At 43.9% G+C, this 26,399-nt stretch overlaps 1 protein-coding gene across 4 annotated transcripts in view; it reads right to left on the reverse strand.

Annotated features, from left to right (window-relative positions):
- The window catches only part of ASAP1 (ArfGAP with SH3 domain, ankyrin repeat and PH domain 1), a 395,104-nt gene that overhangs the window by 298,621 nt on the left and 70,084 nt on the right, over positions 1–26,399 (reverse strand). For 3 of the 4 annotated variants that reach the window (XM_008001545.3, XM_008001541.3, XM_073018359.1), the window contains one exon: positions 13,367–13,493. The exons of the other annotated variant lie outside the window; for it this stretch is intronic. In XM_008001545.3, coding sequence (XP_007999736.1) covers positions 13,367–13,493 — 127 coding nt within the window. The remainder of the gene's footprint in view (positions 1–13,366; positions 13,494–26,399) is intronic. 4 annotated transcript variants of the gene reach the window in all.

Here is a 26,399-nt window from a genome sequence, read left to right on the forward strand (position 1 = left end):
ATCTCTACTAAAAATATAAAAAAATTAGCCGGGCGTGGTGGCACGCGCCTGTAATCCCAGCTACTCCGGAGGCTGAGGCAGAGACCTGCTTAAACCTGGAGGGGCGGAGGTTGCAGTGAGCCAAGATTGTGCCACTGCACTCCAGCCTGGGCGACAGAGTGAGACTCCGTCTCAAAAAAACAAAACAAAACAAAACAAAACAAAAAACACACACACATACACACGACCATATGTTTTAATCCTAAAGGTATTGTTTTAGTTACAAATTACTTGACAAAACATCTCCAACATAGGTCTGTCTCTTTCAAAGTGAAGGGGGAGACTGGTTGGCAGAACTGATCTCAAGCCTCATCATGCTTTTTCAGTCAAATGACCTTTGAGAAATTATTTTTAACTTTTTGAGCCCGTTTCCTCATCTGTCAAATAAGAAAATAGTGGCTTTGTGGCCTAATAAAGTACTGTGTGGATGACATGAGAATATATTATAACAGAGTGCAGAAATGCTGAAGAGTAAACTCAGGGCACAACTGCTCATAAAATCGTATGATTCACTACTTACCATCCATAAAGAAAAATCTGAGAGGTCAACACGTTTTGAAAATACCAATTCTCTCAATCCCTTTCATACCATATTGTGACTGGCTGCCTCAGATGCATGATGTAAATTATCTAGATTTAAATGCCTCCCCCTCAACTCGAAAGAAACAAGTCAGGAGGGAAAAATGCTTTCCTTTTCCACTGGCAGATACATATCTTGTTTGTGTCTCTGTTAGGTGTGTTTGTTTCCACCAAGAAAGTAAATGCTAACCAGACTCTCTTCCGTTTACTTGCACTTTGCAGCTAAATCACTAATAACAAAGCAAGGCAGGGTGGCAGTGGGGAGGTGTCGGCTACAGAGCCAGGCAAACCCAGATTTGATTCCCACCTCTATCAGGTACTAGCAGGGTAATGTGAGGGTTTGAAACAGCCTATATAAAGTACTCAGTACAGGCTGGGCACAGGTGGCTCATGCCTATAATCCCACCACTTTGAGAGGCCAAGGGAAGCCAAGGCAGGCCAATCACTTGAGCTCAGGAGTTAAAGACCAGCCTGGGCAACATAACAAAAAAGTACTCATCACAGAGCTGGTACTCAAAAAGTGACAGCCAACTCTGTGACTAGTATTACTAAGCCAACAGAGGACTGCAGGTTGCAGACACCAAAAGGACAGACTAGGAATCTGGCTTTAGCATTCTGGTCTGCTAAGCATCTGCAGCACAACCTTCAGGAAATTTAGTAGCTGTGGGTTTTTCCAACTGCTCTATGCAATTGGTAGGCCTATATATAAAGCCCAGAGAGGTAGACTTAGAAGTATTTGGAAAACTTTTTACCAGGCCTGCCTTCAAGATTTATAAATCAAATGTAGCTTTGCTACATTCTTCATAATTTTACTCAAATATCTGAATGCTAACTACATTAAAAACAAAACAAATAAAAAAACCTAGGGTTAAAAAGAGAGGGGTGATGCTCCTGAGATACTTACAATCTACTAAAAGTGAAGACATACATGAAAATCAGTAAGAACACAACTTAGCTCACCAGCCTATCATTGACAAAATTATCCCAAAATCGGGAGGAAAAAAATCCTACTTCCATGGCCATCCGGTTGGTATTTAATACTCTGTCAGGAAGTTCTTTTATGAGTCTAACCTACATATCTCAGGTCTCAGCAGAAGCCTATTTCCTGTTTGTTCTTTTTCATTAGTATTGCATGCATATTTGCATTTACAGCTTTTTTTTTTCTTGAGGATGAGTCTGAGTAGAAAGATCATAAATTGAGTTGAATCCTTTCTAAACCTAGTTCATCATCTGTGAAATGGAGAAAAAGCACCCAGCCCACAGAACTGTTAGGAGGATTATATGAGATGATATGGGTAGGGCAACCAGCACAGTTCCCGGCATAGAGTAGGTTCTTAACAGCAATGTTCGCAGATTCTGAACTTGTTCAAACTCTTACACACAAAATGCAGAAGCCTTGGGATGTGACAGCACTGAATTGACACCAGTTTATTTATTGGGAGGTAGTGTATTCACTTGCCTTGGTATGAAAAATATTACTATTATTAAAGCAGCAGCAGCTGCTGGGCCAGCAGTGAGTGCTTATTTTGATTTGCACTTTGTGGAAATAAGGAGTATCTAATTTTATGTAAACGCTATTAAAGTGAATAAACATTATAAGGAAAAGGAAATGGGCATCATAAAAAAATGATTAATGAAACATAAAAGAAGGCTTCCCACATTTCAAAACAATGAAGACAATCAAATTTTATTTCGTTTGTAGCTGGGCAGTGAAGCGGCTGTTCAATGGAAGTAAAGCCGTTAGTCCTCACTGGACCTTTAAGCAGGTTCCATTATTTAACACTGAGGAAAAACCAAACCAGAAATTTTCCGAAGACAGCTAAGTTGCCCCACCTGGTCTTTCACCCATCCTGGATATCTATGGAAAGATTATTCAAAGAGCACCATGCCATCACTTTGGATTTAGTGGCAATGGGATGTTTCTTTTCTGGTCACACCCTATGTGGAATGTTGATCTTTCCTGACCACATCAGCAAAGCTAAAACTAGGCAGCACAGTGCTCCGACCACAGTCCTTCCAAGTATCCCAAATGAGTAAGGATCAAGGGGAGGTGAGACTTGCAGAGGGAAGGGGAGAGAAAGTAACATCTTCCAAGTGTCACCGAGTGCCAGGCCTCTGCCTTCCTTATATTCCTACTGATTCTCCCAACAGCTGTGAGGTACCACCATTTCCATTTAACTGTCATGTCAATGAAAAATGAAGATGAGGCAGAAGAACTGGATCTAGTCCCAGCTTTGCTGTGTGATCTGGGTATAAACGGTGTGCTTCCCTATTCCCCCTACTCTCCTCTGAGGACCACCATCACCCCCAGGCTGAAGGGGAGGACTTAGCCCCACCCATCACACAGCCCTCTCATCCTGGCCAAAGCTGACTGGAGCAAGGGTGGTCTCCTGACCCAAGTGGGGCCAATCCATCCTCCTTCCCAGATATCCTTGCCCCAGAATCAGGCAGACACCAATGTGGTATAGGGCACTGGAGCTGAGAACAATTTGGTTGTCATCATCTACCATTTGCCCAAAAGAGAACATCCTCATTTTGTTTCATTCTTGCCCCTCATGTTCCATAAAATATCTCCCATGAATCCTTCTAATAAGTTCTCATTTTGCTTTAACTAATGTATTTCATTTTGCTGGGGGAGGGGAAGGAACCTCTTACAACAAAACAGCCTAACACACTTGGCTTTTCTAGGCCACAGCTTCCTTATCCATAAAAAGAAGAGTTGGACTAAGATGGTCTCTGAGGCCTTTTCCAGTTCTATAGGAATGTGCATCATAACAACATAGTTCTCACTATACTTACAGCCCACTGCGTGCTGGGTACTATACCAGGTGCTGGAGATAAGGCCATCCTGACCCTAGCCTTTCGGTACAATGCTACAGAAATGCAAGGTATCCAGGCTGTTTTAATAATAGAGCTAAGAAGAGCTTACATTTTCCTCCACCCAAAACGCATCTGGCAGGGAAAGGGATGGCCTAGATTGACTTAGCCAACTCTGCTTTCTATAATAGTTGATGCCAAAATGCAGTCGTCTTTTGGGCTTTACCTCCTTGGCACATGAGGTTCTGATTTTATTTTCCCAGCTTTTGAGTGGCTAAATTGGGTGCTGTCTTATCAAAGGGGCACATACCCCAGTTCTTTGGGGGAAAATTATACCATAACTTGGCATGAAAATTTTTTCAGTTCTTACATAACTGACCACAAACAGCACCATAACAGAGGACTGTTCAGACAGGGCTCTGGGCTGGAAAGAGCCTACTGTGAACTCCAGGATTCTGTTAAGACCAAGTAGAGTCAAGTGCTTCCTGATCTTGACCTAACTCCTGCCCACAAATAATTAAAACTCGTTTTACTGACACTGAAAACAAGCTATGAAGCACACAGAAATGAACATTCAAGGAGAGATCCCTTTTGCTTTAAGGCTTCTGCCTCCTAACCAAAATAGAATTTCTTGTGGTCTCAGCGCTTCAAGCTGTAATCAGTAAAGCACACAACCTAGCTGCCATGCTCTGTACCAGTCAGGGTCAAGGCATAAATGTTTCACCTCCCCACAAATGACCACAATCAATCAATTATGCAAGTACATAATAAATACCTGCATTTATTATGTAACAGAGAAAACAGCTCATTACCCCAAAGCCCCAGCAAGAATCAGAAGGGGCAGCTTTCACACACCAATGGAGAGGACTCTACAAGTGGGGTGTAGAAGCAGGCAGAAAGATTATAGCAGTGATACAAGGAAGCATGGGCAATGAGGTTGCACTGGTAGAGTCCATCAGGCTGGCCTGGGTCAAAGTGGGCAGTACTGGTCACTGGTTCCCTTACTTCAGAGAGTACAGGGCCCACTAAGGGCTGATTATACAGTCACACTGAGTTGACAGTCTGCTTCAGATCAAATTGGCTATGACCATGACCCACAATGGTCAGAGTGTTTGGTGTTGCCCTAGTCCTCTCCTTAGTCCCATCTGTGCCTCCCCAGTCTGGGTCCTTGAACTACACACATTTGACTTTATCTCTCTGTCATCTGACCTCACCACTGACCCTTCAGAAATGAGTCTACCAAGTCCCATCTTCTCGTTACACAGGCAATTGTCTAATGCAATAATACAGGGCAACAGCAACAAGGATAATAAGAACAATCATTTATAGAGCACTTAGCACACCAGACACTGTTGTAAGCACTTTAGAGATACCGACTCACCCACAGGTAGATACTTATCCCCATGAGGAAAATAGGACACAGTAAGGCTCAGCAACTTGCCCAACACACGCCAGAAGTAACAGGGATACGATTAACCTAGGCAAGAGAATTTCACCCTCCTCAACCCAAGTATTGCTACTGGTCCTCAGTAGAGAGCAGTCCTGCCCACGTACCTCTCCATGAAGGAATGCTTCCGGCCTCATTCGCTTCCTTTTTCCCTGCCTCACAGGAGAGCTGAGTAGTCAGAATTTGACACCCACAGGGCCATACTTTACCGACACTACCGACACATACAATCACTTGATGAGTGCCTCCCATGCACTGTCTCCTTTAATACTCAAAAAGCAATGTAATTTATTTATCAAACGGAGAAACAGAGGCTTAGACATAAAGTGCTCTCTAGCCCCCAACCTTACTCATATTTAAGTAATACATGTGGGAAAGGCCAAGACCAAGATCTGGCTTTAGTCCCCAAATGACTAGGTTACATATATGGAAACCATCTCTCTGAGGCTCCCTGGACAAATAGATAATGAAGGCAAAGGTCTGGGTAGTGTTTGAACATCCAACACCACAAATGGTTTCTGATGAAAGGCTGCTAGCCTAACATCAGGGAAAGCTACTGCAGCCTCACACAGCATGTCTTCTGAGACCAGGACTTAATGACAGCAGACTGGGCTAGCAAGATCCAGTTCCAAACTTAAGGTTTACTCTCTACTCTTTCTACCTAGAAGCAAGTTACATGGAATGGTACTGGGGAGGACTCCCACAATGTGAATTACCAGTTCCCACAGCCCTGTTAAACAGCAGATTGCAAAAAGCCCTGGGTTGGGCAGCCCTGAATTCAAATCCCTGCATGGTTTCCTTCTCATCTTTGGGCCCGAGTCTCCACCTCTCAAAGCAATAGGACTACACTAGATCTGGTGGGTCCCGTCATTCACGAAGTTTCTCCCACGGAGATACAAAGCCCTTCTAGGAAGCCAATCACCTGAATGAGGTAACACTTTGCTTTCCCACTTCATAACTGGCAATCCAAGCATATGATCAGCAGCAGACGATTAGTCCTACACCACTGAGCTGATGCATTTCAGCCAAAATCAAACACATTTGGCAGGAGAGTTACACCAAACCAAGTTACTAGCAGTGTCCACTAATTTTTCCACAAAGCGGCTACAGACCCCCATCACAGCTTTCACGAGCCTTTTGGAGATCAGGCTTCTAGGTTGGCAAATGCCAGACTAGATAGTCTCCAAGGTCGCTTTTACCTGGACACTTAGCAATTCCCTGAATAACTAACACTCAGCAAAAACTCAGGGCTGTTGTACAGCCAGGAAGCTGGAAGCAGAGAGCCAGAGAGCCCTGCAGAAACTGCAATTGAGAGTGGTGGTTCTTTAGCCAGGGCTCTGGGCAGCTCATAGGCAAATCAGATTGGGTCAACAGTCCCAAGCATGCCAGGGCGGAGGTGGAAGCAACAGGGTCATTTTCACATCTGCCCAGTCCAAGAAGGATTGCTGGCAGCACTGTCTTTGATCACAAAAGGCAGAGATTTAATGAGGGGTCCAGCAAGAGGTCTCAGAAGAACAGAGAAAAGCAACTGTCTTTTTCATTTTTCTTCCCTCTCCCAAACTCTTTCTCTCTAGCACTAGAAACCAAATTGAGGTAAGAAGACAATTAATAGATGCCTTTCTCACAGGTCTTGCAAGACAAAACAAACTGGCAGACAGGAAGCATAAAAGACAGTGAAATACAGAAGAAACAGAATGGGTTTTCAATGCAGAGATTCTGCATTCAGAGCCCAAGTCTACCATTTACCACTGTGTGATCCTGGACAAGTTATTTAATGTCTGTGAGCCTTATGTATTCACATGTAAAACAATAATAAGAATGCTATTAGAATAATCTTCTATTAGATGATAGGTGTAAAAAATGTTTTGTAAAACCCAAAGATATATATATGAAGGTGTGTTAGGCAGTTCTTGTGTTGTTATAAAGGAATATCTGAGGCTGGGTAATTATAAAGAAAGGAAATTCTGCAGGCTGTACAAGCAAGGTGCTGGTATCTGCTTGGCTTCTGGGGAGCCCTCAGGGAGTGTTTAGTCATGGCAGGAAGAGAAATGGGAGCAGGTATGTCACACGGCAAAAGCAGGGGCAAGAGAGAGAGAAAAGTGGAGGACCTAGACTTTTAAAACACTGGATCTCACAAGAACTAACTGAGCAAGAACTCACTTATCACCAAGGGTCTGATGACGCTAAATCATTCATGAGGCATCCGCCCCCACGAACCAATCACGTCCCACTAAGCCCCACTTCCAACACTGGGGACGATGTTTCAACTTGAGATTTGGAGGGGACAAAAATCCAAACCATATCACAAGGACAAAAAGCATTAGCATAGAATATCTGGCTAACAGGCTTGTGCCTTCTTTTAGAAAGAGCATGAGTTCCAACATATACAATTTCCTTCTCCCTTTGATTCTATAGACAGATATATTCACTCACTGACCTTTGCAGGTTTCATCCAGACAAAACCTCATCCTAAGTACCTCCAGACTGGGTCAAAAGCTTGGGCACAGAGCCTTGACTTCCGTGTGGGACAGAAACATTATGGGAAGGTTTCCTTGCCTTTTGTTGTATTATCTTCAAGAGGTCAGAGACAGATCCAAACATACTTTCTCTACTTTAAGCAAAAGAATAAATCTTAATTTTATCTAAATCCTTCCTGAGGTTTTTTTCCAAGACTACAATCTCCTTGAGGGTAATTAACGGGCTCCTTAAGTTTAGCACCTGCAATATAAAGTAGCACTTCCCATTAAGTTTACCAGCTTTTAAAATTTAAGAGGTGGCCGGGCGCGGTGGCTCAAGCCTGTAATCCCAGCACTTTGGGAGGCCGAGACGGGCGGATCACGAGGTCAGGAGATCGAGACCATCCTGGCTAACACGGTGAAACCCCGTCTCTACTAAAAAGTACGAAAACCTAGCCGGGCGAGGTGGCGGGCGCCTGTAGTCCCAGCTACTCGGGAGGCTGAGGCAGGAGAATGGCGTAAACCCGGGAGGCGGAGCTTGCGGTGAGCAGAGATCCGGCCACTGCACTCCAGCCTGGGTGACAGAGCCACACTCCGTCTCAAAAAAAAAAAATAAAAAATAAAAAATAAATAAAATTTAAGAGGTAATGCACTTGCATTCTTGAGCAAGCGGAGCTGATGAACAAGATCAGATGTCAAATCCTGACCACAGAAATCCTATGCATAAGATTTCACAGAAAAACACTTAAGGACCTAACAGTATTTATCAAAGACTGATGACCTCTATCATCAGCATGGCAGACACCCAAAAGGACATAGATAAAGGTTGAAACTTAATTGGAAGGTGAGGGAACACATACAGAAGTCTGACTGGCCTGCACGAGGACTCGACGGTAATGCAATTAATCCCAAATCTGATACTGGTTGTATGACCTGGGCGAAATACTTACTGGTTGTAAGACCTAGATAGGCGAAATACTTAACTGCTATAATCCTCAATTTCTTCATCTATAAAATGGGGCCACTGATGATAGGGTGAAAAAAGGTATTAAATAATAGTATGTATAGGTAGTAGGAAGGTCACTGTTACGAGATAGAGCTTGATACTGAATCTACATTCCATATCTTCATTCATTTCATCAAACATTTCTGTATCTTCAGAAACAACTGAACACACCAGGTAAACACGTTAAGAAAAGCCTCTAATGCCAGACCCACACTTGATTGCCACCTCCCATAAGAAAACTTTTAAGCTGCACTTCTTGAGGGCAGGGTTCTTCATATTTGTATCCCTGGGTCTAGCACATTGCTGGGCACATAAGAAGCACTGAACAATCTGCATATTGACTACATGGTAATTTGAGTGATTCCACTTGTATTCCTAGGATGAATGTTCTATACTATTTCCCTCCCCTGGGAACTGCCCCTTTCTAACCTGTTAAGAGTTTTAGCCTTATTTCTTTATTTCTTAAAGACCACTAGCTTCTCCATAATACAATCTGGAAAACCCCAATACCTCAGCAGGACTTGGAAAATGACTTGTATATAGCAGGGGCTCCCCAAAAATGTGTTAAACAAATGCTGTTCATGGATTATACTTAAATGAGTTCCCACATTTAAATCTGAGAACTCATATCCAAATCTTTGAAAGTACAGGGGGAAAAAATAGCGTATTTAAGTATCAATATTAAGAACTCTGAAATATAAACATGAAGAAACATTAAGCCTCCAAGGAACTGAAGCACCTTTTTAATCAGACCAAAACTTGAAGGTGCACTGACAGCAAAGTCTCCTATGTTCCCTACAAAGCCACTGAAATATGTTTTTGTAGACATTTAGAACACCTATTTTATGTATTAACTGTCTTAAGATTTCTAAACTCTGGGCCAGGCGTGGTAGCTCATGCCTGTAATCCCAGCACTTTGGGAGGCTAAGGCAGACGAATCACTTGAGGTCAGGAGTTTGAGACCAGCCTGGCCAACACGATGAAACTGTGTCTCTACTAGAAATACAAAAATTAGCCAGGCGTGGCGGTGTGCACCTTTAGTCCTAGCCGCCCAGAAGGCAGAGGTGAGAGAATCGCTTGAACCTGGGAGGCAGAGGTTGCAGTGAGCTGAGATCACACCACTGCACTCCAGCCTCAGCTGCAGAGTGAGAGCCTGTTTCGGGGGGAGAGGGGAGTGAGATTTTTAAGCTCCACTTTATTTGCTAGCCACTTAACCTTAGAGAGAAATCATTTCATCTCTCTGGGCCTCAATTTTCTTCTCCATAAAATAGAGATGATAATTGTTCCTCTTTCAGAGAGCTCACATGACAGGTAAATGTAAGCATTCATGCCATGTGTCTACAGCAGGCAGGGTATGGAGCAGCTGCTCAATAAATGAGCAGAACTTGCCTCCTTCATTGTCACCAAATTAAAATGTGGCCCAATATAAAATAACCAAGTAGACTTTCATTTATCATGCTGGCCTCTCTCTCTGACAAAGGTACTAAGTATTAGCCACTCTAAGTCTTTAAATGAAGAGTCCCTTCTACTGTCTGGGTCACAGTGGTCCTAAAATGCCTGCCTGCTCCCTTTTAGGGAAAACACTTATACTCTCTTAGTCACCTATTCATAACTTACAAATGGTCATGAGTAAAATGGCACACATAAGTGTGCTTTCGTTGTTGAGTAAATAAAACACTGGCTTTCTGCTTGGAAAACACTCAAGCACCAGGACGAAACCTTGGTAGAAAACCAGCTCATCCGTTCCAGTCACCCCAAGGTAGCCACTCACCGTGTGCCAGCCAAACCGTGAACCCCAGAGCCATGTGCGACCCTTTGCCCCAAAAGGTGAGGCCCAGAAGTAAACTCCTCTTTGCCTCTTCTTACCATATGCGTCTTTTTTTTTTTTTTTTTGGAGACATAGTCTCACTCTGTCGCCCAACCTGGTGTGCAGTGGTGCAATCTTGGCTCACTGTAACCTCGGCCTCCCAGGTTCATATGATTCTCCTGCCTCAGCCTCCCAAGTAGCTGAGACTACAGGCATGTGCCATCATGCCTGGCTAATTTTTTAGTAGAGATGGGGCTTCCCCATGTTGGCCAGGTTGGTCTGGAACTCCTGACCTCAAGTGAGCCTCCTGCCTCAGTCTCCCAAAGTGCTGGGATTACAGGTATGACCCACCACGCCCAGGCTTTCTTACCATGTATTTCTGATCTACTTCCTAGAGTGCTCATCACAGAGATGTAACTAAAAGCATCAACATCTGCGTAACACGCCACATTCTCTACCAAGGAGACATCGTAAAAGGGAGTGTGCGCGTTAATGTGGGGCTCCAATCTTGGAGATTTAAGTTTTTCAGTTGCGCTCTATGTGTGTTCATTAGTGATTCAAAGAGCAAAAAGAGGTCATAAACAGGAAGGTACTCACTAGAAGTAGAAAAATATTTTTTTAAAGAGAATTCCAAGTTACCCAAATTAATTCCTATTCCGGAGTTTCCATATCACTAAAAAGTACCCAAAAGTTCTCTTCCTAAGAATAACCACAAAACAACACAAGCCACATTCTTAAAGTTTCCAAATATCTCACTTGTGAAGCATATGCCAACAAGATTTTGTGGTATGCCCCCAAATTTTTCTTATATTTTGAATGTGGTAATGTTAAGTCCCATATTTTTAAAGAACTGAATTGCAATCCACCTATTTGTAATAATGCACTACTTCCATATATGTAAGCATGGGGGAAAAATTAAAATTTAACTATGGTGACTATCCATCAGTAAAAATACCTAAAGCATACTTTTCACATCTATGCAAAAGGCAACCACTCAGAGAGTCCAACGTCAAGAATTAAAGTATGCCGACTGGAGACAATGTTTCCCTGACCAACACCTTACTTAAGTTCAGAAGAAAAATTGTAAAATTATTGTGCCATCCTGAAACACTGTTATATTTTGAGAACAGGGGTATCATCAATATACTCTAACATGACACTTTGAACTTCTAGCCTGGTTTCATGTTCATAAGTGACCACACTTGCATTATAGTTAACTCTATTTTTCTACCTTATCTTACAACAGTATTTCTCATTTAAAAAAATATTTTATATTTGCTTTTAAATTTATTAACCTTAAACTAATATCAACAGCAACTGCAGGTAATTTAACATTAACCCTCTACTACAGGGTTGCTGGAAAATATGCTCACATACCTCTGCAAACAGCATCACCAAATACTTAATCTTATCACACCCTTCACAAACAGAATACAGCAACAATATCTACATGTGCAGGAAGAGAACGTTAAAATAACTGGCAGCTCTATTAGCAGGCACCGAAGAACTTATCTAGAAGGAAAATAACCACTCAGTCTAATCAATGTCACATCCTTAGAAGTATACACAATTAGTACAGAAAGAGGATGCAAAATGTTCCTAATCAGCATGTTTCAATTTATTACAATTAAGTGAAAGACCCAAGATGGGGTTCAATGCCTGGCAACTCTGTTTAATCCCAGATGAGTGTAACAGACTAGCAGTTCACAAACACCAAAAAAAAAGAAAAGAAAAGAAAAGAAAAGAGAAGAAAAGAAAAGAAAAAAATCCATTTATCTCTGGTTTTCAAACAAACCTAGTTAGGTGGTATTTCTCCATCTACTTCACAATTCACTCCCATCACCCAATACTGACTCCAGAGAGAACTCTGGAAGCATGCCGGAATGACACATTCAGTCACAGCACCAAGCAGACAAGATGGGCCCCAGCACTAACAGAAGTCTCTCCCCTCCTAAAATTTGGGACTCCTCTACTTCTGACTCCCAGTTCTACGTGTGCGGAAACATGAATCAAAGCTCATTTCAAGATCAGTCGGCCCACAGAGGCCCAAGCTTCCCCCTATTACAGAGGGCCGCCCTTGGGGTGGGGGGCTTACATCAGAAAGAGCTCCCCAAACCTTACCTAAACCAGCCACAGCATAACCCACCCAGGGAAAACCATCTCCCTTCCTACCTTCCACCCAATGGTGCCATTTTCAGTTGAAATACGTTTGCCTTGTTTGAAGGGAAGGGATGCTTTTTGGCACTTACTGATGATGCTGAGTTCCAGGGCAAATATCCTATTTTTATCGCGGCCCCAGAGGCTTCTGCAGTTCCTCGGCTTTGAGGTTCCTCTTTGCCCATACCACTCTATCATTAATTCACTGAAAACCCTAAAGAAATCGATTTGGCCTTGGCCCTGCCCCCCACACCACCCGCAACGCTTTCCTGAAGGGTCCAGATAAGAGGAGCTGTCTGACTGTAGCCTTGGGCCTCCCTTCTCCCTGTCTGGTGAGCTCAAGCAGCCTGCACCGATCTCCGATCTCCCTGCCCAGTCTTGAGTGCCCTGCGGGCAGGTCTTGCTGGCGCAGCAACCCTAAGCCCTACCAAACCCTCCGGGTTAGGGGAGCCGGGTGGGAACCTATGTGCACAGATCTCTTTCCATCTGGGCTTCAGGCACCAGAGACTAGCAGGGAGAAGTCCTGGAGTGGAAACAGTCCCAGCCTGAGTTCTCTCTGGGTCCTTTGGGATTTTTCCACCCGCCCCTGCCTCCGCAGCTACGCCTGCCTGGCCCAGCCGGGCCGCTGAGAGGTGCGTTCACTGCCCAACTCCTAGTCCCTTGCTGGTGACCTTGGCTGCACTGCTTCGCCTCTGTGCCCTCGGTGGCCTGACGCCACCTACCTGGAGGGTTACAGGAGGGTCACGAAGATGTGGAAGCGCCGAACAGTGCATGCCAAGGACAGGACTTCCATATTCTGTCCTCCCTGGAGTGTCCACAGCTCGCTCAGTCCTCTCCCACCTCCAGTCCCCAGGCCCTTCAACCCGCAGGACCCCAGAAGAGGCGAAGGGATGGGGAAGGGGCCGCCCGCCCGAAGTCCCTGATTCACCCGGCGGCTGCCTGAGGGGGTGTGGCGCCCCCGGCCCCCGCGTCCCCTTCCTCCCAGCTCCGAGAGGAGATCCTCCAGCTGCGCGGCGGCAGCGGCGAGCGCGGACGGCAGGGGTCCCGGCCCGACCTACCTCCTCCAGCAGCGTGACGGTGTTTCTGCAGTTGTGCAGCCGCGTGGTGAAGCTGGACGTGGTGGGCGAGTTGTAGTCCTCGGTGGTCTCGGCGATGAACTCCGAGACAGAGATCTGGTCCGGCATCCTGCCGGGGGGACGAGACACAAGCGGGGGCGGGGGGTGAGTCACGGCGCAGGCTCCCGGGGCCGCGGGCCGCCCGGCGGCTCATGAACCCCGGCGCGCAGCCCGCCACCCGCCGCCCGGCCTGGCGCGCGGCTCCCGTCCCCGGCGGCGGCGAGAGGGAGGGAAGGAGGCGGGTGTAGGCAGGCGGCGGCGGCGGCGGCGCTCGGCGCGGGGCCCTTCAAACTCCAAGCCGCGCGCGAGGCAGGGGGCTCTCCGGGACCCGCCTCCCTCTGCTCATGCCGGCGGCGGCAGCGCCTCAGCGGCGGGGGAGGGGACGCGGCTGCGCGCGGGGTCTTCGCGGGGATCTGGGCTCCAGCCGGCCGCTGGGGCGTGCGCGGGTTGGGTGGCTAGGGCGCCGGGCGCTGCCTCCTCAGACGCGCTGACAGGCGGCGGCGCGGGCCTGACTGACTGAGCTCACACTCCCGCGGCGGGCGGGCGGGCGGCGCTCGCGCTGCAGTCACGGGGACAAACAAGGAAGTGCTCTGCGCACGCGCGCCTCCCCCCGCCCTGCCCCCACCCCCCGCGCCCCGCCCCCGGCCCGGCCCCCGCCCCGCCCCGCCCCGTCCCCGCTCTCGCACCGCCCCCAGGGCCTGGCTCCGACTCGGCTGCTCCCGACCCCGGCTGCGCTGCACCGGGGCTCCGGAAGCCCAGTCCCTGGTCCGCCCCCGGAGCGGTTACTTCAGCGAGCTCGTTACGCCAGCGTTTTGCAAGAAGGGGGCCCAAAAAAGTTGTACGTGTTCTTTTTTAGTCGCGTGTGGGTGCAGGAAGTGAGGCCCCGGGAGAGCCGCCTCCTATTGAGAGGGCCCCCGACCCCGCGAAGGAGGCGCTGGGCGCAGGGGCGGCCTCCCGGGGCCCGGGCTTGCAGCTGCCCTCTCGCCCGCTCGCCCCATCTCTCTGCAGAGTGCTCCTCGCCGCTTAAAGGCTGGTTTTGTGCAGTTGGCTTAGGTTGCTACAATGCAGCGTGAAGACGAATGAAGGGTTTGGGGTTTTTTAAAAAAAAAAAAAAAAAAAAAAACTTTCTAATCTTTCGTTTGCACTTTTTTTTTTTTTTAATTCGCAGGAAAGCCGAGGGTCAGGGAATGTAAAAGGCATTGCCCGAGTTGCAAATGGTGTTCGATGCTAAGCAGATGCCAAATTTCGGTGGAAAAAGTACCAACAGATACCTCACTCCTCGGCCTTGACAGATGGCTAATTTTAAAACTAGCTCAATCTACTTGGTCCGAAGAATCCATTTAATTTCTCACCATTCACTAAGTATGAAATTGGTTTAAAAGAAGAAGGAGGATTAAAAAAAGCTAGGTCTTTGGGAAGGGCCACAGGATTCGTACCTGTAATTCAAGCCAGGAGAGCCTTTGATAGCCTTAGGGTGCAAGGCTGAGCCTGTCCTCCCTAACACACACCCACCGCGCCGTACCCCTCATCCCGGAAAATGGGCTCCTGCCATCTTGCACTGTTACGCCTCAAATCCGTTCTCTGGTTCTTACCCCTGACTACAAGGGAGTGCCCCAAAGCAGGGATCTTGTCTTAGCCTGGGGCCTGCTACAGAGAAGTAGTAGAGTGGCTGTCAAAATACATCACCTCATTAACTCTCAAATATTTACTAAGCACCAACTATGTGCCCTGGAGATTGAGTAATGCCAAGGCCCCTGCTCTCATGAAGCTTACCTTCTAGGACAGAAATAGATAACTCACAATAAAGTGGAGTAAATATAAAGTAAGAAAGTGAAGGAGTGGCTATAGTATAAAGAATCTGCAGAGAAGGCTTTGCTGACAAGGTGACATCTTGAGAAAAGGATGACAAGAGTAAGTCACCCAGATAATCCTGTTGTCTATGGCATCTTGGGCCCTCAGTTGCCTCACGTGAAAGCAAAAGATAAGGACACCAACCCCAGGACCTGGCTGTTCTGTTGAGTTCACTGATGATGGATGAGAAAGTGCTTTGTGCACAGGAAAGTCATTAGACAAGTGTGAGATGTTCACCCCCCTCTATTGCCTGTACTGAACCTGCACTGTGCCTCCAGTGAGATACTCATCAGTGTCCTCTAAGAGGCCATGCTTCAGGTAGGCAAGTGTTCCAGCTAATTAAAGGGAGAATTTTGTAAAGGGAATGTACATAAATATCCTTCCCTGGCAAGGGGAAGTTGAGAAATCAACTTAAAAAGACATTCTTTAAAAAATTAGTAAATAAATAAACAGGCACCCAACTTTGTCCTCATTAGCACTTTAAAAGCTTGGCTTGGGACACACCAAGTTTGAAGTTCAGGGGAGACAGCCAGATGATGATAGCAAGCAGCTGAAGATCCATACCTGGAGGTCACTTGCTCATGTGCTGTAGTTGACAGAACACGGTCTTTTGAAGTATGAGCCACCCAGGAGAAAATCCTACCATCCTTTCCCCACATACGAACCAAGTCACCCTGCATCTGGAAAATTCTGTGACTTGGAACAAATATGGCCTATACCGGTTGAGCTAATTAAGCTAAGACTCCGTTACCCCATGGAGCACTGACAACACACAGCACTTAAGACTTCACTCCAAGAAGGCCTTCCTTCCTCTAGGCTGGAAACAAATTCAGACTTGGATTCTTGCATTTATTCTGTTCTCCCATCTATTCTAGGTAGTCATCTAGCACCTGTCACCTCCACTGAGCTGGTAGTTCTTTCCATCTTCTTTGTCTGGCATTATAGTAAAGACTCAATAAACATGAGCTGTTATTAAAAGCCAAAAGTCAGTGTTTAATTGCCTCAATTCCAAGAGGACTTGGGTTCCAGAGTTTTCCCTCCTAGTAACTGATGCTGTCATCTTGGGCCTTGGTGCTATCCTTTGTAAAATAAAGGAGTGGGTGTGTCAAAATGACCACAGATTCCTCCCAGCAGGAGCTGACTTGTGTATACAGTCAGCTCTGCAGATGCAAAGAAGAAAGATTATTACAACAAGCTAAGCTAACTGCAGTGGTGGACAGCTGGGGATTTCTTTCTTGACTGAATTCACCAAAGACTCCAAACTGCTGCCATCAATTTCTGTTTCAGTTTCATTTGAAGATTATGTTATGTATCTGCTCCTCCCCCGTCTCCTTCAGCCAAGAAAGGAATATGCTCACAATGAGATATTGTGCTCCGGTAAGTATATACCTCCTCAGACTGGTCTGCAATTAGAATTTCAAAGGTTCACACCTCTACCCACCATTTCTGGGCCATAATCCTCTTTAAATTTGAAACCAAGCCTCAGTGAAAACCATCTGCACCTCTCATTTTCTCAAATACTCTGAAAATCATTCCTGGATATCTAAAAGCAAATAGAGACTGACATGGGAAAAACATAAATGCTGGATTTCTTTGTGTGGAGCTGCCCCTAAATATACACCATCCTCCCCAAAGCCAGGAAACATGCGCACACACACATACCTGTGTGCACCTGACTTTATATAAAGCAACCATCATCTCCGTTGTCATCATCATAGTAAGACTGTTCAGCACCCTTGTCCTCCTCATGTCTGCCTCTTACTCAGCACTGCTGACTGAGGTAACACCATGATTATGGCAGGATGCATTCTGTCTCCTTGAAAAAAGGCAGCAGGAACAGTGGTGGCTTATTCTTCTAAACAGCAATGGCGCTAATGAACCACTTGCCATCAGGGAATTGGCTCTCAGTTACATTTCCAGTTGCAGACCTCACTCTCATTCATCTGTCTTATAACCAAGGAGGGTGCATTTGCAAGATGACTGACCAGAAAGTGCGGGTGGGGAGTCAGAGGTGCTCTCTGGGCCCAAGAAACCACAAGGAGCCCTTGGTGCTCTGATCCGCAGTGTTAGCCAGCAACAGCATTCATCACAGGCTCCTGATGCCCTCATGGAACAAGGACAATGGCTGAAGTGGGAAGGGAACACACTTTTTATTACATGGACCTGAGCTTAAATCTCTACTTTGTTGCTTATTCGCCTTGTTTTCTAAACCATGTTTCAGATTATTATGTGAAATGAAATGAGAAGATATGGATACATAGGCTGATGCACAGTCAATAATCAATGTGATTTCCCTTTGAACTCCCCTTTTCTGTGAAAGATGACTATAAATACATCTGCTTTCATTCCACCACTCAGATATCTCTAAATTAGTCACTAGGAGGAGAAAAGGAGGGAGAGGGGAAGGCTGCACAGTAATTCCCAAAGTCTGGGATCTCAGATTTGGGAATAAACAGTCTTCAGAGACCTCGCTTATTCTCAAAGTTTCCTTTGTTAGGTCAGATGCATTAGTGATGGCTAGGATTTTGGAAGTAAATAAATAGTATTCAGAATCAAACTGGATGAATACCAATCAAGATGAGAGTAAGTTAAGACCAACTCACTAAAATAAAATAAAAGCCGATTTTCATGTAACACAGCCCCTATAAAGAAGGATAATCTGAGCAAAACAACTTCTAGGGGATGATAGCATGGGGCATTTCTTTTGCAGGAGCATGAATTATCAGCTGATTCTCACATAAAAAAGACAGGCTCCCGTCTCTGCCATGAAGAAGCTACTAGACCTTGTTAAAGTATTTCTCCTCTCTGAGTCTCAGTTTTCATATCTATAAAATGGGGACAATGACAGCCCCTATCTCAGTGTTCTGAGAATTCAATGAGCTAAGGTATATAAAGTGCTTAGCAGGGTCTCAGACATCCTAAGTAGACAGTTATTTTTCTGATATTATGGGAACTTTGAAAACCTTTATCTGGAGATATAAATTACAATATTCTTGCCGGGTGCAGTGGCACACACCTGTCATCCCAACTACTTGGAAGGTTGATGTGGGAGGACTGCTTGAGCCCAGGAGTTTGAGAGCAGTCTGGACAACATGGTGAGACTACATCTCATTTTTTTTTTAATAAAAAATAAAATAAATTCTGATATTCTTGCATAAACAAAATATTCACCATGACCGGCTATGTACCAGAAACTTTGGCAAGTATAGAATTTAGAACACATTTACCCTTCTTTAAGCCTCATGACAACTTTATAAAGTATATTTATCCCAAATTTACCAGAGAAACCTAAGGCTGCCGGGGTATAGACTACTACTTTCTCAGCTTCCATCTGGAGCCAGGTACTGCATTGGTTGCTTTATATGTAATGTCTGAATTCATTCATATAACAGTCCTGAGATGCAAGTATTACAATAATGGAAACTGAGACACAATAAAATCTCGCTGCAAGTTAATGTCCCTGAGCCTGGCAGACTCTAAATCCAATGCTTTTTCTGCTGCCCGCAAAACTGGTCTCTTTACTGTATTCTGTGTAGTGCTACTTTGTTAGATACAATATCTTTTCCAGCCCAGGCAACCAAAGAAAGTATCCTTATTTCACCTGACAACTTATGAATTCATTTTCTACCATCTTAATGAAGTGGTGGAGGAAAGGAAAACGCTGAAGGAGCAGGAGTAGGAAGGGCTGTACTTTATTCCATCTTTTACAGTTAGGCTCATGTTGCCATAGTCTACATAAACTACTGCTCTTTTCATGTTCTTTGTATGAGTGCTTCCCAAGTGCACTCATGCAATTTCAGGTAATAAAAAGAAGAAGAAGAAAAAAAGCCAATTCTAGTCCCAAATGTACTTAATTCAATTTAAATACTCCAAGCAAAACCACTAGAGTTTTCTCAGTAAAGAGGAGAACATGGTTTGTTTGGAGACAAAAAAACTACTCTGTTCTACAGCTCCCTGTTCCTCTGATGGAAGTAGGAAGAAAAGAGGCAGAATGGTGGGAACCTAGAAGACATGTAGTGTAAATATCAACTGAATGATCTCAGGGATGTATTTCTGTTTAGTCCTATGAAAGAATAATTGTGCTTATTATTATGTGCCCTGTATTATGTTGAGTCATTGCAGGCGCAACCTCACTTAATACTTGCAGCAACAATATAAAGCAGGTACTGTATTATTCCCCATGTTCTATGCATGGGAAACCTGAAGCTTAGAGGTCACCTGTCAAGCAGTGGAGCAGGACCCAAGCAATCTGATTTCATAGCCCATGTGATCAGCCACCATGCTCTGTTGGCTTATCAAAGACAATGGATGAGTCCACAGCCCCAGGATGCTTTTTCTGTTGGAGTATATGTCTGTGTTTTTTCCTTCTGGGGAACTCATTACAAGCCCAATTCAAACGCAAGCTTGACTGGTCTAGAGAGCACTCTCCTTGCCCCATTCCTCCAGGTGGGATTAATCTTCATGTGGGTATCTGCAGTCAGCTTTTCTCACTCTGCCTTAAGCAACTGGAGGATATTGGCACCATTCAGAGGAAGAAACAGAACTTCCTCAGCAACAAATAGCTCTGTTAGCAGAAGGGCTTGCCTCTGACTCATCTCTCACTTGAGCTCAGGAGTTCAAGGCTGCCGTGAGCTATGATCGCTCCACTGCACCTCAGCACTCCAGCCTGGACAACAGAGTAATCCAGTCTCTAAATAAACAAACAAAATTAAAAAAACAAAAAACAAACCCCAAACAAACACTTCATATCTTCCAACTGAGTATCCTATACCACAAAGTCCCAGACCATCAATCCCTGACAGCATTCAGGGACTAAATACTACCCACGTCTGTATCACCTACATCCCCCAGGAACTAAAGCAAGGGCAGAAGATTCCTGTAGCCTCGGGCTTGGCCTTTTACAAGCACCATCTCCTGAAATCTTCCTAGTAACCTAGTGAGGTAGTATGTTTTCTGCAAGAGAACTCAGAGATATGCACAATCTGCTCAAGGTTAACAGTTAATAAGTGGAGAAATGCTCTTCAGTCAGTCTGAATCCAAACACTGTAGGCTTTTTCTTCTCTAGGAAGGCACTGCCTAGTTGGGGTCCCTTGTGGGCCCCCATAAATGTGTTTTGAATTGAACTGGCTCCCTTTTATGAGCTACATCATTTCTATTACAAGTAAAACAACCTCCAATGAAGAAAAAATCATGGTGTTTTATGGGAGTCCTAAAAACTTGCGATCTCCAGGAATGAGGGATTTAAAATCTTGCTTATTTCTGATAAAGTCACATTCACCTGAAAAATGAGAAAAACTTACGAAACATCCAGGTTTCTTTTTTTCTTTGATGAATTTAAGTTGAGTTGATCACCTTTAATGATGCCCAACTTCGGTGCTATGTCAAGAATGAGAACGTTCCTCTTTTATGGCCCTTTTCAATGGCACCATTTTTCAGGGTACCATTTTCCAAATATTTATATTTCTCCAACTAGACTGTGAGCTACCTAAGACCAGAGAGGGTTTCTGTTTGATATTATAGCCCCAAAGCCCCAAGTGTTTAAGAGATACTTACTGAATAGATGGAAAGAAGACTGAATGAATGAATGAATGAATGAATAAGCAAACATTTATAGGGGGAAGGGTATGAGAGGAATTGGGAGAGGAGACATGGAGAGATCTAGAAGAGAATAAGATCCACAGAAGCAATCCTGGATTTGAGAGTCGCTTTCATTATCTTACATCATTATAAGCAGTAAGAGCCAGAGAGAATTTTAAGGATAACGTGCTTTCTAAACTGTTCATTTTTCAGATGAGGAAACTGATTCCCAAGCAGTTAGGTGACTTGCCTGGTGTTCCCTGACAGATTTGTGGGAACTGGGCCAAATGCCAGGTAGCCTGGTTCCCAAGGGTTCCCCATTTCACCTTTCCCAGTTATATTTCAAGGATGGGATTAAAGACCTTCAGAAACTTCCATCTACAACAGATTATGCTGTCTTTGCATCACAGCATCAAGAAATGCCTATGCACAATTGCCTACTATTTAAAAATTGTAACAGTATAAAGTTTGGCACACTATCACTTAACTGACACTCCTAATTTGGGGCAAGAGGACTGTGTGCCCCATGGTACTCACCTAGTTGTGCTATTTTTCTAAGCCACCCGCCCTTTACCCAGGGAAGCGTCCCAGTACATGTAGAGTGTAGGTCAAATTTCTTCTTTTCTCAAGTCCAGTTGACTATTGTGATTGACATAGTTCCTCCTCCCTTGGTCATTTTCAGAGATGAGATCATTGCCTCCTGAGTCTCTGATGACATTCTCCCCTGGGTACAGAGGTATTAGGAGGGAACCAGTCAGTTCAGTTCTAATCCACAACAGTTATTAAGCAGCTTTATAACCTTTCTAGTGGCTAAGAGTGTGCGATCTGGATTCAGATTACCTGGGGTTCAATCTCAGTGCTGCCATTTAATAGGATTTGTTACCTTAGGCAAGTTATTTAATTTAAATTGCTTTATTGTTAAAAGGAAGATGATGATAAGCCCTCTCTCTGGAGGTTATGGTAAGATTGAAATGAGATAATCCGTGCAAATGCTGAGCACAGTGCCTGGTATATAGTAAGTGATCAATAAACGTCAGCTACTAATATCACTATTTGCATTCTAAACAGGTACCATGCTAGATTCTGTGTTTTGGTTTTTTTTTTGGGGGGGGGTGGAGTCTTTCTCTGTCACCCCAGGCTGGAGTGAAGTGGCACAATCCCAGCTCACTGCAACCTCTGCCTCCCAGGTTCAAGTGATTCTCCTGCCTCAGTCTCCTAATTTGGGGCAAGAGGACTGTGCCCCATGGTACTCACCTAGTTGTGCTATTTTTCTAAGCCACCCGCCCTTTACCCAGGGAAGCGTCCCAGTACATTTAGAGAAGCTGGGACTACAGGTGTGCGCCACCACACCCAGCTAATTTTTGTATTTTCAGTAGAGACGGGGTTTCACCATGCTAGCCAGGATGGTCTCGATCTCTTGACCTCATGATCTGCGCCCGCCTTGGCCTCCCAAAGTGCTGGGATTACAGGCGTGAGCCACTGCACCCGGTCGCTAGATTCTTTAAGAGCCAAAAATAAATTTTAAAACATAAGAGACAACTTCTGTCATCAGGGAGCTCATATGTAGGCAGAGATTCTGGTTTTCAGCACAAGTGATGGAATATTCAAATAATTCAAACAGAAAATAAAGATGTATTTTAAAAATGTGACCGATGAATGTAAAGGCCAAGTAAAAGTAATTTGATGTAATGCTCTCTCTCTGATTTGCCCACAGCCCAGCTAGATATATTTTTATGAGCACTTTTCAAAGCCACTGAGCCTCTGAAATACTACTCCAAAAGAAACATTTGATAAATGGTAGCTATTTGTGACTTTAGCACCAAGATGTTTGTGACATGGAATGCCAGGGAGGTCGGCTCCTTTTCCTCAGCCAAACAATTCCACCTCCCTTGGCCTCATTTTCCTTGTGGTTAAAATCAGCAACTTGGGGCACTGGCTCTCAGAGGTCCCTTGGCAATGGCATCCTATAGCTCAGTAAATGCTTTTTTTGACATCAGTGTGACTACCAACCCCAAACACCAAGAGGTCCCCAGCTCTGCTTCAAAAAGCTAAGAACTGTCTGGAGGTCTTCCGTCTGGGTTGGGGCCCCCGTTAAGGATACTCTATATTACATGAATCTGTCACAGTATTCTCTTGTTGCTTTTCAGAAATATGATTTCACCTGCAATGTATTTGAACCCACATAACAATGAGTTGTATCATAACAGGATTTTTCCATAACGATGTCAAATGTAGGGCATTGCTTCACTTGACAAAGGAAAATTGCCCACCCACTGCAGAGTTTTCTTCTTAGCATATGCTATTTAGTTAACATCCTTTTTCAAATGTGAGCATTCAAAATCACACTAGGGGCTCTAATTTAGAAAAAAAATAAGTCTCTACAATTGCTAGCAAACCTTTTGTCAGAGCATCCAGCTTTGTTCCCTAATATTTTCTGGTTTTTTTGTTTTTAAAAAATTAGTTTTTTTGCTCTGGCCTTACAGGTTGAGAGGCATTATACAAATTAATTTATAAAATTGCTTTATTTACATAGACAGCAGAGAACTTGTTTTCAATATCATATTATTTTCATGAATACTATTTTCAATATCATGGGGGTGTTTTGTGTGAATAAACTACTTTTCTCCCTATGTTTGGGTTTAAGAATTAACTTTCATTTACTCCCAACTAATTTTAACATCCTGAAATTATCAGCAGTTCAGACAGACTTTTAGCATACTGACTACATTGTTTGTCTGCCCTACATCCCCTTCTTGTAGGAACTACTCCTCCCTGACTCCAGGTAATTTTCTAGACTGTCAGTCATGTCTCTACTTTCCCAACTAAAGGGCTGGACCCAGGCTGTCCAATCAGAGTATTCCAGAATCCTGAAAACAGCATTGATGGGTACTAGAACAGGCATTTATCTCAAGCATGGCCAACCAGAATCCTTCATGGATATAAAGGAATATGCCTTTTCTAAGTCTACTCAAAAGACTTAGTAGGCCTTCAGCTAATGGTGACCATCTTTGCCGCACATGAGAGAGCTGGCCCAAGAATGATCATAACCAAAAGATGGCAAGAGATGGGGGAGTGTCATGGTGACATTGTTTGAACCACTGGATCCACAAAAATCTATCCCATGCCTAATGCTAGTCCAACCCTTGGACTGCCTAGTAATGTGAGCAACTGTACTTCTTTTTTAGTGTAAGCTAGTCTGAGTTGGGTTTCTACCACTAAAACTAAAAAAGCCCTGGCTAATCTGTTTCTGGGTGCCAGTACCATCTTCACAGTTACTAGATATGTTATCTTAGGCAAGCTGTTCACTGCCTTTGAGCCTCAGCTTCCTCATCCGCAAAATGGGGATAATGATATTTACCTCAAAGGATTGTTATACAGAATCAATTAGATAATACACATAACAGAATTGGAGAAAATATTTTCAAACTGTATACAGGTTGAGTATTCCTTATCTGAAATGCTTGGGACCAGAAGTGTTTCAGATTTATTTTTTTTTATTTCTGGAACATTTGCATATACATAATGAGACACCTTGGGAATGGAACCCAAGACTAAACACAAAATTCACTTATGTTTCATATAAACCTTATACACATAGCCTGAAGCTAATCTTATACCATATTTTTAATGATTTTGTGCAAGAAACAAAGTTTGCATACAATGAAATATCAGAAAGCAAAAGTGTCAGCATCTCATGTTGGCATTCAAAAAGTTTTGGATTTGGGAGAATTTCAGATTTGGGATTTTTCAGATTAGGAATGCTCAACTTGCATTTGATAAAGGTCTAGTATTCAAAATATATAAACTTTTGCAACCCAATAATAAAGAGATAAATAATTAATTTAAAAGTGGGCAAAGGGGTTGAATAGACATTTCTCCAAAGATATACAAATGGATAATAAGCACATGAAAAGATGCTCAACATCACTAAACATTAGGAAAATGCAAATCAAAAACACAATGAAATGCCATTTTGCACACACTAGGATGGCTGTAATAAAAAAGATGGAAAGTATCAAGTATTGCCAAGGATGTGAAGAAACTGGAACCCACCACATTGCTGGTAGGAATGTAAAATTTGGCAACTCCTCCAAAGGTTAAACCTAGTGTTATCATCTGACCTAGCCATCGCATTACTATTATGGACTGAATGTATGTGTCCCACCCAAATCCATATGTTGAAATCCTAACCCAATGTGATGGTATTACGATGTGACACTTTTGAGAGGTAATTAAGTCATGAGGGTGGAGCCCTCATGAATAGGAACAGTGCCTTATAAAAGAGACCCCAGGCTGGGCATGGTGGCTCACACCTATAATCCTAGCACTTTGGGAGGCTGAGGTGGGGAGATCACCTGAGGTCAGGAGTTCAAGACCAGCCTGGCCATCATGGTGAAACCCTGTCTCTACTAAAAATACAAAAAATTAGCCAAGCGTGGTGGCGCACACATGTAATCCTAGCTACTCAGGAGGCTGAGGCAGAATTGCTTGAACTCAGGAGGCAGAGGTTGCAGTGAGCTGAGATCGCACCATTGTACTCCAGCCTGGGTGACAGAGCAAGACCTTATCTCAAAAAAAAAAAAAAAAAAAAAAAAAAAAAAAAACCAGAGAGCAGCTCTCTAGCTATTTTTCAGCCATATAAGGACACAATGAGAGGTCAACAGCCTGCAGCAGGGAAGAGGGCCTCACCAGAACCCAACCATGCTGGTACCCTGATCTCAGACTTTCAGCTTTCAGAACTGAGAGAAATACATTTGTTGTTTGTAAGCCATCCAGTCTAGGGTAATTTGTTACAGCAGCCCGAACTGACTAAGACATTCCTAGGTAAATACACAAGAGAAATGAAAACATATGTCCACATAAAACCTTGTACACCAATGTTCACAGCAGCATCATTCATAACATTCAAAAAAACGGAAACAGCTCAAACGTTCATGAACAAACAGATGGATAAACAAAATGTGGCATATCCATACAATGGAATATTATCCAGTCATACAAAGAAATAAAGTACTGGCACATGCTACAACATACATAAAACTTGGAAATATTATGCTAAGTCAAAAGCCAGATACAAAAGACCACATACTGTATGATACCTTCTATATTAAAGATGCAAAATAGGCAAATCTATAGAGACAGAAAGCAGATTAGTGGTTACCAGGGTCCAGGGGAAAGTGGTAATGTGCAATGACTACCAGTGGGTACAGGGTTTCTTATAAGGAGTGACAAAAATGTTCTGGGATTAGACCATGGTGATAGTTCTATCATTTTGTGAATACACTAAAAACCACTGAATTGTATATCTTAAAAGGGCAAATTTTATATGAATTATCTCAATTTAAAAAATAACCCCTATGGTGATGAAGATAGAAGGCATACCTTACCTGTTAATAACAACTGGAATGACTATGATTTAGTATCTACTGTATATAAGGCAATTTATTTATATGATTTTGTTTAACCCTCACTGCAACCCTAAAAAGTAGCTATTACTCTCCTCGTGCTAGACCTAGGGTGCTGAAATGAGTAAGTGGTAGGGTAAAGA

Source organism: Chlorocebus sabaeus, chromosome 8 (assembly GCF_047675955.1).
Source record: "Chlorocebus sabaeus isolate Y175 chromosome 8, mChlSab1.0.hap1, whole genome shotgun sequence".
In the NCBI taxonomy this organism is placed as follows: domain Eukaryota; kingdom Metazoa; phylum Chordata; class Mammalia; order Primates; family Cercopithecidae; genus Chlorocebus; species Chlorocebus sabaeus.